Source organism: Barbus barbus (assembly GCF_936440315.1).
Source record: "Barbus barbus genome assembly, chromosome: 34".
Taxonomy (NCBI): Eukaryota; Metazoa; Chordata; class Actinopteri; order Cypriniformes; family Cyprinidae; genus Barbus; species Barbus barbus.
The window spans coordinates 26,461,417-26,474,279 of record NC_136762.1 but is presented as its reverse complement, the minus strand read 5'-3'; the positions used below and the strand labels follow the sequence as shown (position 1 = coordinate 26,474,279).

Sequence of the window (12,863 nt, the reverse complement as noted above, 5' to 3'; positions counted from 1 at the left end):
TAAATGTTTTGGAAGCTCAGTAGAGTCCTAAACTTAGAAACTCTGTGTTGCTGTAAAAACTCAGACTTTACTGTCCAAAGATTTTTTTTTTCTCTCATATCTGTAATATTTACATTTACATTTATTCATTTAGCAGACGCTTTTATCCAAAGCGGCTTACAATTGGGGAATACATCAAGCAATTAATCTTAAAGAAGCAAATAGACACAGGAAGTGCTTGTAATACGAAGTTTCAAGGATTGTTCAAATAAATACAAGCTAGACAGGTGGAGAAAAAAAAAAAAAAAAAACCCGCTTGAAAATTGTCAAGGAATCAGCATTCTGGATAGGGGTTGGAAGATCATTCCACCAGCCAGGAACGGTGAATGAAAATGTTCTGGAAAGTGATTTTGTGCCTCTCTGTGATGATACCACGAGGCGTCGCTCACTAGACTTCTGGAGGGAATGTAGATTGGTAAAAGTGAGTGGAAGTAGATGGGTGCTGAGCCTGTGGCTGTTCTACATGCAAGCATCAGTGTCTTGAAATTGATGCAAGCCATAACCAGGAGCCAGTGCAGGGAGATAAAGAGAGGTGTGACATGGGCCCTTTTGGGCTCATTGAAGACCAGTCGTGCCGCTGCATTCTGAATCATTTGTAGAGGTTTGATTGTGCGTGATGGAAGTCCTTCCAGAAGAGCATTGCAGTAGTCTAGCCTAGAAATGACAAGGGCCTGAACAAGAAGTTGTGCAGCATGCTCCGTTAGGAAGGGCCTGATCTTTCTGATGTTGTGCAATGCAGACCTGCAAGATCAAACAGTTTTTGCAATGTGGTCTTTGAAAATCAGCTGGTCATCAAAGATTACACACAGCTTTCTGACCAAAGTTGATGGGGTAGTTTTAGAAGAACCTAGCTAGATGGTGAAGTCATGCTGTAGAGTCGGAGTGGCAGGGAAGACAAAAAGCTCACTCTTTGCCAGGTTGAGCTGTAGGTGATGTTCTTTCATCCATGCCGAGTTGTCCGCCAGGCAGCCTGAGATCCATGCAGCTACCGTTGGGTCATCTGGTTCAAATGAGAGATAGAGCTGTGTGTCATCAGCGTAGCAGTGATAGGAGAAGCCATGTGCATGTATGATGGGACCCAGCGATGTAGTGTATGTGGAGAAGAGGAGGGGTCCAAGAACCGATCCCTGAGGAACCCCAGTGACCAGTTGGTGTGCTTTGGATACCTCCCCTCCCCAGGCCACCCTGAAAGACCTACCAGTGAGATAGGATTCAAACCAGCAAAGTGGAATCCCAGTGATGCCCAGTGATGAGAGGGTAGACAGGAGAATCTGATTATTCACAGTGTCAAAAGAGGCAGATAGATTCAGCAAAATAAGAACTAATGATTTGGAATCAGCTTTTACAATCCGCAAGGCTTCAGTGACTGAGAGTAGCGCAGTCTCAGTTGAACATATTTGACCTATGTCCATACTTTTCTGCAGCTGTGATCATCTTTTATCATTTTCCCTATATAACCAAATCTGAATAAAACTGAATAAATAAAAGCAACATAGGCTCACTGGAAATGCATGCCTATAAATACATTTCTGCAAAACTGAAAAAAGCGTACCAATAGATATGAATCGCTGCGGTTTCCAGTTGAAATAAACACTAGATGCAGGAAAACTCCAACAACTTTTATTCCTTTTCACTCAAAATCTGCATATAAGGAAGTGCAAATGGCACGGTTGCATCAACAAATGCACTTTTATACCAGTTTTGCATTTGTTTAGTGTTGGGTTTGGTGTAGGGGATATTTCCAACACGATAGACCATTAACTTTTAGCGACACTCCCCGGATATTTGAATTATGAACCACCACAATACATACCTGAAGCAACGTAATAAAAACACAGCAATACGTGCCTACATCAACATAACAAATACGTGCCAGGGTCATGTATTGATCTCACGTTTTAGCGCCACTGGACGTTTCACTTTGAAACTGCCGCAAAACGTGCAGTAAGCTACGTAATAACGGTGTTGCAGAAATGTATTAAGAGGCACGTGTTTCCAATGAGCCTGGGTTGAATAAAATATGTTTTTCTATAGCCTCATCAACATCAAGTGACTAAAGCTTCTTGAGTGCATGCAACTGCTTCTGTGTCTTTCACGCTGTTAAACTTGTGTTTAATTAGAAATGTGTAACAAATGTGTTTGTTCAGCTTCCCCGACCGCAGCGATTTCCTGGCACTTTCCAAAGTCGATTGGAGACCCTGATCATGTCGATGTCCGATCACATCTTCTGGAAGAATAAAGAGCTGGCAGATGAGACACGCAGCGCTAATATGGCCATAGCGGCCTTTGTGAAGGTCAGGAACAGCACACTACAACTGAGATCTTTAAGACTTTTAAATGTTGTAAATTTGTGCATGAGTAAATAATTAAATTAGAACTACATAAATAGCTTCATTTATTTTGATACTCTGTGTTGGGGAAAGTTATGCATTAGTAATGCATTACAATATTGCGTTACTCCCTAAAAAAGTAACTGATTACATTACTTAGTTACTATAACTCAGGCTGAAGGAAGAGTAAATTCCTGTCTGTACGGTAGAATGCAGGAGAAGAAGGTTCAACACTCTTCAGCAATATAAAAACAATGAAGCACATTTGTTAGTTTATCTAAAGTCATTTTTGCTTATTAGTATGGTTGAACTGGATCATCAGGTCAGCAGCAAATACATTAGTTAATAAAATGGGATTAGATACATTTGTGTTGTTTAACATATTTAATTATTGCAGGTTTGTGTCATATTCTGAGTTTACATTTCACTGTTTTAATTCATTTTGATGAATACTGAATCAGTTTTGCGAGTGAGATTAATTAATGCATGTTCACATTTAGTCTAGATCTACACTAACATCATGTTCACATTTAGTCTAGATCTATACTAACATCATGTTCACATTTAGTCTAGATCTACACTAACATCATGTTCACACAGCACACACAATGCCTCTGTACTCCTGATTTCTCCCAACATGTGGACAGCAGACTTGTCTATAAATAGAAAAAAGAAAACTGGATATTTTCTTGTAAATTAGAAACTAATGCATTACTTTACTAGTTACTTGAAAAAAGTAATCTGATTACGTAACTCGCGTTACTTGTAATGCGTTACCCCCAACACTGATGATACTGTACTGTAGATGCATTTGAAGTTGTACAGCCTGAATACCTGTTAACAATAATGTTGCTGCAATAAATATTCATTGAAATATATCTTATTTCCTATCCTCAGCGGTGCTTCACATTCATGGACAGAGGTTTCACCTTCAAACTGATCAGCAACTACTTAAACATGATCACAGCCAGTGACAATAAGGTACCTGAACTAAACTTTCTCCCTTTTCTGTATCTCATAAGCTGCGGTAACACTAGACGTGAGTGTGTGTGTGAACGTGACCGATCAACCTCACAGATTAACACAAACAGCACAACACTGAACACAGAAGTCCTAGAATGTGACATCATATCCTGTTCATTATAAGAAGATAATTTGCATGCTCAAAGTCTAGTGTTAACAAGGCTTTAGCATTAAAACAAGGACACTACATGAATATGATGAATATTTGTTTTGCAATGACTGACGTGTATTTATGTATCATTTATGTGTGTTTTTGTCTGGCTGTTGAATTCATTGACCGTCTCTGTGTTGCAAAGATTATTACTAAAGAACCGCTTGCGTGTGTGTGTGTGTGTGTGTTTGTGTTTGTGTGTGTGTTTGTAAAACGTGTTTTGGGTGCAAATGCTGTTTTTCCAGATGCTGTGTGAGCTGAAGTTTGAGTTCATAAGGGAAGTGTGTAACTACGAGCACTATGTCCCTCTGAGTCTTCCCATCCCGTCTGCACGAATCACAGGTCAGAGAGCACCACGAGCTCCACCTCTTTGTGTCTCATGTGCAAACCTTCACGCTTGCATTGCAGTCCTAATTAGCTTCTGTAGACCACACCCCCTGATATTCTCTCTGTCTCATTTCTCTGTCAGACAAGGCATCACCGGAAACCCAAAGTGCTCAGGGTAACTATTAAGTGTTTTTTACTGAACTTATTGTACTTATTTGTAAAAGTTCTTCAAAGCTATGGCACAGTTTTCTGTGGCAATTTAATCAGGGTTCCTACGGGGTTTGGAAAAGTATGGAAAAAATAAATCAGAGTATGGAAAAGTATGTGTGCTTCCAGACTTTTTTTGTAATAGAAAATTAAGAATTTATTGTAGAAGAAGTCAATGTCAAAATACGACTGAATGAATTCAAGGTGCACTTTTTCATTATGCAAAACTGCAGGTTATAAGCATTTCAGGTTTCTTCTCACAATATACTTAGCACCGTATCACATAGCCTTAAGGACTTATGGTAACACTTTATTTTAGGGTCTCCTAACTAGTTGCTTATTATCATGCATATTACTAGAATATTAGCCATTTATTAATAGTAATTAAGCACATATTAATGCCTTATTCTACATCCCTAATCCTACCCAATACCTAAACTTAACAACCTTACTAACTATTAATAACCAGCAAATTAGGAGTTTATTGAGGGAAAAGTCGTAGTTAATAAGTGTTCCCTATTCTAAAGTGTTACCGGACTTTTGCAAAAAAAAAAAAAAAAATACAGACTTTTATGTGCGCACGAGAAACTTGGCATATAGGACAATGCCCACTGAGCCACCTATTGTGCCATCAGCTCATGTTGCGGTGTGGTGTCTTGGCCTCCACAAAGCATGCGTTAAAGAGACCTAAGGCCTTGAAATATGCTCCTGCCCTAACAAAAGCCAAATTTTAAACACTGTTTTACAGTACCTGTCTTTTTTATAAACTCTTGATCTTGGCAAATTGTATGCCATCAGCCCATTTCGTGTCATGGTTTGTGTGCCACCGCAGAGGATGTGTTAAATTAGACATTAGGCCTTGATATTAGAGGTACTACCATAAGAAAAGACAAATTTTGAGCAAATAGATATGTTAATTCATGTGCATCTGTGGTCTTGTTTTATTCATAGTAAGATGCCAGTGATGCACAAAGGAAATAGGTTATATAAAACTAGAAATTGTAATGCATAAGTATGCAAAACATTCCCATGCACGTGTGAATAGTTTCTCGTGGGCACAAAAAAGTTTCTTGTGTACATGTAAAATTGTTTTTTGTTTATTTTTTAGGGGCTCTGTATGTTGTCATTTAAAGAAAATCCTTGATAAAATAAAAAATATTTACAGATGACTGTACTATATACCTAATATAAAGCTGAAATAATTCCCTTAAAAAAAAAAAAAAGTCAGTTCCCTTTCATTCAGAACGTTTCCCACAATAAACTGGGAAATATGCTCCCACACCTCACTCATCTTCTGAGTGACACCAAAAAAACGCACGCATGCAAGGTCAGAGGTGAAATCAAATGATTTAGTTTTCTGCTCCAGATATCCACAAATAATGTGTTATTCTTAAAAACGATTGACTAGTATCTACAGTGTGGACTAGCAGCTGCACTTCTGTTTAGTTGACTAGTCTCGCAGCAGGAGGAATTTAACTTCTACCAGCGTCCATCACCATAGTAAATGAACTTATGCTCCATGGATAACCTTTAGGGAATTAAAAACTAAGATATGCTTTACAATTTAATGAAGTACAAGCTGAAGTTCCCCAAAAATACTAATTTCTTATTTACTAACTTACTCTGGATTACACTCCAAATGTATTCTAAAGTATCAAGAATGGCCAATTTCTCTCTCTGTCTTATTTCTCAGTGGACTTTCCAGAGTATATTTTGACGGAAGAGGTCTGCAGGAAGCATTTTCTCACAGGATTGTTGTTGAGAGAGCTGGGGCTGGCTTTGCAGGACGAGCAAAACCTGAGACACCTCGCCCTGGCCTGCCTGAAGAACCTCATGGCTAAACATTCACTGGACTCCCGTTATGCCATAAAGGTGACATTTGACAGTGATAATAAAGTATATAGTTGTTGTGCACCATTTATGTTAGTCTGTGAGCTGATTTTAACTGTGTTGTGTTTGTGTGTGTAGGAGAAACAGGCACGGATAGCCTCTCTGTACCTGCCACTTTACGGTCTGATCCTTGACAACATGCCTCGCTTTTTCCTCAGAGATCTGTTTCCAATCTGCCTGACGGCCAGTGACCAGGTACACATGCTCGGGATGTTCATTTATCTACTGAAATTAAACATAACACAGAAGCTTTGTTCTTATATTTTGATCAAGAACTTGCATCAGCTGAGAAAGATCTGACGTTTTAACAGGGGTGTAAAGTAACTACACGAGCATTATTTATTATTATATTATTTATTTTTAACAATTCCACAATTGTTCAGTTAGAAGTATTCCCAAGAGCAATGTAAAGGCCCTTCAACACTAAATGCAAAGCAAAAAAAAGCCATACTGGAACAAAATATCTGACAGGGAGTCTCACACTCATCCAGGCCACCCCATAAACCCACAACAAGAAGATTACTTTATAAACTTTGCTCATTAAAACTACTTTGGGAGCAAAACCTGCACACAAATCCATATCTAAAATTAAAAATGCATCTGCACTTTCACAACCTCAAAGTAAAAAAAAAATCGCATTATTTTAGACTGAAATTACATCAACTTCTCTCCCATTATGTAAAATAATTTTCCTATGGGGATTGTTAAATGTGTCATGAACTGAGAAATCAAAATTCCCTTGATCTTTTGACACATAAGAGGTCATTGTACTTTAAAAACATTGGTAACACTTTAGAACAGGGAGCACTTATTCACTATTAACTACAACTTTTCCCTCAATAAACTCCTAATTAGCTGTTTATTAATAGTTAGTAAGGTAGTTAAGTTTAGGTATTGGGTAGGGTTAGGGATGTAGAATAAGGCATTAATATGTGCTTAATTACTACTAATAAATGGCTAATATTCTAGTAATATGCATGCTAATAAGCAACTAGTTAGGAGACCCTAAAATAAATCCTGTAAGTTTCAGAACTCAAAACTCTCTCATTAGTCTAAAAACAGCTTTTATTGAAGCTCTATGCTCTCTGATGATTAAACAGAGCATTTCAATGAGGGGAGTCAAAACAGGACAGAAAATAGCCTCTTCTAAAGGTTTTTTGATGTAAACATCTTGATAACATTATAAGTGGACCTCAGGGAACTGTACCAAACTAAAGTAAAAAACAAAAGCAGTCCATGAGCTCTTTAAGTAATCAGATTTCCTTCCCAGGGTTCCAGAGATGATCTCAGTGTCGGAGTAGGTTTAGCAGGTCAGGTGACCCATGTGTTACGCCATGGGAACTCGATGGATGCGTCCTTCTCCAAGGAAGTGCTCAACTCCATCGCAGGTATAGTGATGCTGCTTAGACTCTGTGGACACTGCTAGTCTGTTCCTCACACAGATCTGTCATGCTTTCAGAAGATTTGGAATATAATATCACAACGACTGCTTTTATGGTGCTTTATGGGCTTTTTGGAGCTTGACAGACGTGTTCATCATAAACTGGCATTGTACAGAAGAAAACATCCTTTAAAAAATTAAATTTCCTAAGAAAAATGTCTTTCACGTATTTGACCTTGGACCACAAAAGCAGTCATAAGGGTCAATTTGTTGTTGTTTTATTTAAGTCAACTATTGTTTAAAATGCATTATATTGCTGGCTTAAAATGGACTGGAAATTAAAAATCACACACACACACACAATTACTAAAGGCAACAGTAGTAATCAAAAAATAAACATTTATTAATAAGCAAGAACACATGGACAAAATACAAGACAATTTTAATTTATTTGGGTGAATACAGCATAGTTTACAATATGTGACCCTGGACCACAAAACCAGTCATAAAGGTATCATCATCTGAAAGCTCAATAAATAATCTTTCCATTGGTGTATGGTTTGTTAGGATAGTTATATATTTGGCCGAGATACAACTATTTGAAAACATTGCAAAAAAATCTAAATATTGAGAAAATCTCCTTTAAAGTTGTTCAAATGAAGTTCTTAGCAATGCATATTATTAATCAAAAATTAAATTTTGATATATTTATGGTAAGAAATTTACAAAATATCTTCATGGAACATGATCTTTACTTAATATCCTAATGATTTTTGGCATAAAAGAAAAATGGATAATGTATAGTTGTCTATTGCTGCAAACATGCCTGTGCTACTGATGACTACTTTTGTGCTGCAGGGACACATTTACTAATTTGCTTTCTTCCAGCCTTTTCTTCATTAGCCGTATCAACAGCTAACAATGCAGACTCCAGAGGTTCCCTCATCAGCATCGAGTCGAACCCCAGCAACAGTGACCGCAATAGTGAGAAGATGGATGGATGTGAAAAGGTGAGCAAGTACATGACTTTTGGACTGAATGACAGACAGATAGATAGAGCCAGCATAACACATGAACAAAAACAGAAACTCAGAATGAAAGATAACAGACAAACAGACAGAATGAATGAATGATTGTGATGACTGTATTCAGTTTGCCAGGCCGCAGTCTCTCATTGGGTTTGGTTCACGCTTTGACAAACTGGATCAAGCGGAGACCAGAAGTCTGCTCATATGTTTCCTGCACATCATGAAGACCATTTCAAAGGGTGAGACTTTAAATCACTGGGAAGAACATGTCTATTGCTCATATTCACATCTCATAGCATGTAACACATAATACACTGTTGTGAGGATGCTTTGCTCTCTGTTGCAGAGGTGCTGGTGTCATACTGGCAGCGAGCGATTCACCAGGAGATCAGCGATTTCTTCAATATCCTGGAGTGAGTGACTCTGTTCATAAACACCAATAAATGGAGGAATGAAAGAGAAAGAAGGAATCAAATCCTTGTGTGTTTTCATTATTTTGCGTGCTTCTTTTTTAAACAGACTCTGTCTCCAACACTTCCGCTTCCTTGGAAAGCGTCACATTGCCAGGTAAGATCTCCCCTCAGTTAGATGTGTTTTATGTGTGCTTCTCTTCTCTCCTCTCCTCTCCTCCCCTCCCCTCCCCTCCCCTCCCCTCCCCTCCCCTCCCCTCCCCTCTCCTCTCCTCTCCTCTTCTCTTCTCTTCTCTTCTCTTCTCTTCTCTTCTCTTCTCTTCTCTCCTCTCCTCTCCTCTCCTCTCCTCTCCTCTCCTCTCCTCTCCTCTCCTCTCCTCCCCTCCCCTCCCCTCCCCTCTCCTCTCCTCTCCTCTTCTCTTCTCTTCTCTTCTCTTCTCTCTGTCCCTGATTGTATATATGTGACCCTGGAGCACAAAAGCAGTCTTAAGTCTCTGGGGTATATTTGTAGCAATAGCCAACAATACATTGTTTGGGTCAAATTGATCAATTTTGCTTTTATGCCAAAAATCATTAGGATATTAAGTAAAGATCATGTTCCGTGAAGATATTTACAACATGTTCTCAATATTTTGATTTTGTGCACCCTCAGATTCCAGATTTTCAAACCGTTATATAGCTTTCAGATGATGTACAAATTTTAATTAAAAAAAATGTACCCTTATGATTGGTTTTGTGGTGCAGGGTCACATATGTGCTTGTAAGAGGGAGAGAGAGAGAAGGTGTTAGAGAATAAGAGAATACACAAACCACGTTTTCATTGAATACCAGGGCTTTGAAATAAACATATCACAGAGAATAAAATTATAATGAATTATGTGTAATTTAGTTAAATGACAGAATTGTTTCTGATGGTTCTGGGGTGTTGTGCCAGGTACTGCATTGTCTTTGACAAGCCAGTATTTTCAATTACACCGAGTTCAATAAATCAAGCCTGAAAATTATAGATCCTTCCTGCTTTGGCAATAAATGTCACATAAATGTTTTCATTTCTGAAAAGCCACTCTCTTTAGCTTGTTTTTGTTTTCTACAATACATTTTTATCTACAAAAACTGCTTTTAAAAATTCTTAGAAGCATAATCGCTTTGAATCCTGATGATTCATGTTATCCCATATACTCAGTATGCAATGTCTGAAATAGATGTGATTGATTTAGTCATAATATTTGTTTAAAAATTTTGAAAATCATTAAAGTTTTAAATGAAGCTTAAAATTTGATTTGAATAACAAGTTTCATATGTGACTCTACCAAACCATGTGATGTTTTCCTTTAATGTTGTTGCGCAACATTTTTAATATTTAGTATTTTTAATACTAAAATAGCATTCATAGAGAGAACGTTTATTCTGAAAGCTAATATCAAGAAATACAATAGAAATATAGATATATGGGATGTCATCATATTCATTTGTGCAATGTGACTGAAGCAAAGTGGATATAACTGTTACGGGGCTGACGAGACGTGAGACGTGCGGATCCATTTGCAAAGCTTTATTAAGAAACATGGTCAAGACAGGCAGGGTCAGAGATCGGCAAACAGGTATGGCAAGGGCAAGACAGAGCAATCCGTGGAGCAAGCGTGGGTCAACGATCAGCGAACAGTATCCAAAGGGGCAAGGCAGAGAGATAATCCAGAGTCGAGAGCAATAATCCAAACGGGGAGCAAACAGAGTCCAAACGGCAGAGGCTAAGGGTAAATCCAGGAAACACGGGCAGGGTCAGACACGGCAGGAAAACAAGGCAAGACTAAGGCTAAGAAAATGGCTCTGTAAAGTTGCTATCGCTATGCGAGTGATAAACGCTAACAATACAGGAACACAACAGAAACACGGAATGGCACGGTAAAGCAGCTAGCGCTAAGTGAGCACTAAACGCAGATCAATACTCGGCCCTGAGCAAGAGCAAGTCCCAGGCTTATATGGTGTGTGGTGGTGATTGGAAAATGGTGATCAGGTGTGTGTGATGTGTGAATGGTGACAGCTGTGATCTGTGCAATGGATTGTGGGAAATGGAGTCCAATGTGCTGTGAGTGTAAAAGTCACTGTGGTGAACGGGTGACCTCTAGTGGTGGTTGACAGGGAGAGCATGGACCAGATTCGTGACATAGCCCCCCCCCAAGGAGCGGCTTCCAGACGCTCTTATATAGTCCAGGAGGGCGGTGGAGCGGAGGCGGAACAGGGGGAGGGACGGAGGGCCAGGTCCATGAGGAAGTGGGAAGACCGGGGACTGAGGCAGAACCGGCAGAGCAGGACACCCAGGCGGAACCGGAGACCAGGACAGAGCAAGAGCCCACCAGGGCGGAGCAGACGGACCAGGAGCCCACCAGGGCGGAGTAGATGACCACCAGACCGGAGTAGAAGACCACCACGGCGGAGCAGACGACCACCAGACCCGAGCAGAAGACCCCCACAGCGGAGCAGACGACCACCAGACCCGAGCTAGAGCCCACCAGGGCGGAGTAGACAGACCAGGAGCCCACCAGACCGGAGTAGAAGACCACCACGGCGGAGCAGACGACCACCAGACCCGAGCAGAAGACCACCATGGCGGGGCAGAGGACCACCAGACCTGAGCAGAAGACCCTCGCCAGGAAGCAGACTGGGCAGGAAACCATGGCAGAGTCTGAGATCTGGGGGAAACAGAGACAGACAACACAGGGAGAGCAGAGACAGACAACACTGGGAGAGTCTTCATGGTCACAGGAGCCGTGACCGAGCAGGTCGAGAGTTCATGGACGGTCTCTATGGCTGTGGCAGGACAGGGCGAGAGCTCACGGACGGCCTCTTTAGCCGTGACAGGACAGGGCGAGAGCTCACAGACGGCCTCTTTAGCCGTGACAGGACAGGGTGAGAGCTCACAGACGGCCTCTTTAGCCGTGACAGGACAGGGCGTGAGCTCACAGACGGCCTCTTTAGCCGTGACAGGACAGGGCGCGAGCTCACAGACGGCCTCTTTGGCCGTGACAGGACAGACAGTGAGTTCAGGGACGGCCTCCATGGCCGTGACAGGGTAGACAGTGAGTTCAGGAACGGCCTCCATGGCCGTGACAGGGCAGACAGTGAGTTCAGGAACGGCCTCCATGGCCGTGACAGGGCAGACAGTGAGTTCAAGAACGGCCTCCGTGGCCGTGACAGGGCAGACCGTAAGTTCAGGAACGGCCTCCATGGCCGTGACAGGGCAGACCATGAGGTCAGGAACGGCCTCCGTGGCCGTGACAAGGCAGACCGTGAGTTCAGGAACGGTCTCCATGGCCGTGACAGGGCAAACAGCGAGTTCAGGGACGGGTGCCACCACTTCGGGAGGTTCTGCAGCGGAAGCCGCCACCTCTGGAGGCACTGGAGCAGACTCGTGGACAGGAGAGGCCTCAGGAGCACAGTGTGCAGCCCACACACTCAAAATGGCAACCGCCATAACGGGAAGTACTGAGGTCAGGGGAACAGTCTCTGTAACAGACAGGGTTGAGGCCCTGGGAATGCCAGCTACTCGCACCGACATCAGTTGTGGGTCCATCATACTGGATATCAGAAATCGAAGGACTGACCTTGAATCCTTGGGTGTGACAGACTCTGGCTGGAGCACTGAGACGTGGTGTGACTCTGGCTTGACAGCGGAGACGTGGGCAGACTCTGGCTTGACAGCGGAGACGTGGGCAGACTCTGGCTTGACAGCGGAGACGTGGGCAGACTCTGGCTTGACAGCGGAGACGTGGGCAGACTCTGGCTTGACAGCGGAGACGTGGGCAGACTCTGGCTTGACAGCGGAGACGTGGGCAGACTCTGGCTTGACAGCGGAGACGTGGGCAGACTCTGGCTTGACAGCGGAGACGTGGGCAGACTCTGGCTTGACAGCGGAGACGTGGGCAGACTCTGGCTTGACAGCGGAGACGTGGGCAGACTCTGGCTTGACAGCGGAGACGTGGGCAGACTCTGGCTTGACAGCGGAGACGTGGGCAGACTCTGGCTTGACAGCGGAGACGTGGGCAGACTCTGGCTTGACAGCGGAGACGTGGGCAGACT

The 12,863-nt window shown here is 42.0% G+C and overlaps 1 protein-coding gene across 3 annotated transcripts in view; it reads left to right on the top strand.

Moving 5' to 3' along the window:
• The window catches only part of LOC306854427 (dedicator of cytokinesis protein 10-like), a gene marked incomplete at its 5' end in the record, with an annotated part of 110,294 nt that overhangs the window by 71,563 nt on the left and 25,868 nt on the right, over positions 1-12,863 (top strand). For all 3 annotated transcript variants that reach the window (XM_079392402.1, XM_079392401.1, XM_079392403.1), the window contains 11 exons: positions 2,187-2,333; positions 3,267-3,350; positions 3,789-3,885; positions 4,013-4,045; positions 5,771-5,949; positions 6,046-6,162; positions 7,238-7,355; positions 8,237-8,358; positions 8,501-8,615; positions 8,723-8,789; positions 8,896-8,943. In XM_079392402.1, coding sequence (XP_079248528.1) covers positions 2,187-2,333; positions 3,267-3,350; positions 3,789-3,885; positions 4,013-4,045; positions 5,771-5,949; positions 6,046-6,162; positions 7,238-7,355; positions 8,237-8,358; positions 8,501-8,615; positions 8,723-8,789; positions 8,896-8,943 — 1,127 coding nt within the window. The remainder of the gene's footprint in view (positions 1-2,186; positions 2,334-3,266; positions 3,351-3,788; positions 3,886-4,012; positions 4,046-5,770; positions 5,950-6,045; positions 6,163-7,237; positions 7,356-8,236; positions 8,359-8,500; positions 8,616-8,722; positions 8,790-8,895; positions 8,944-12,863) is intronic.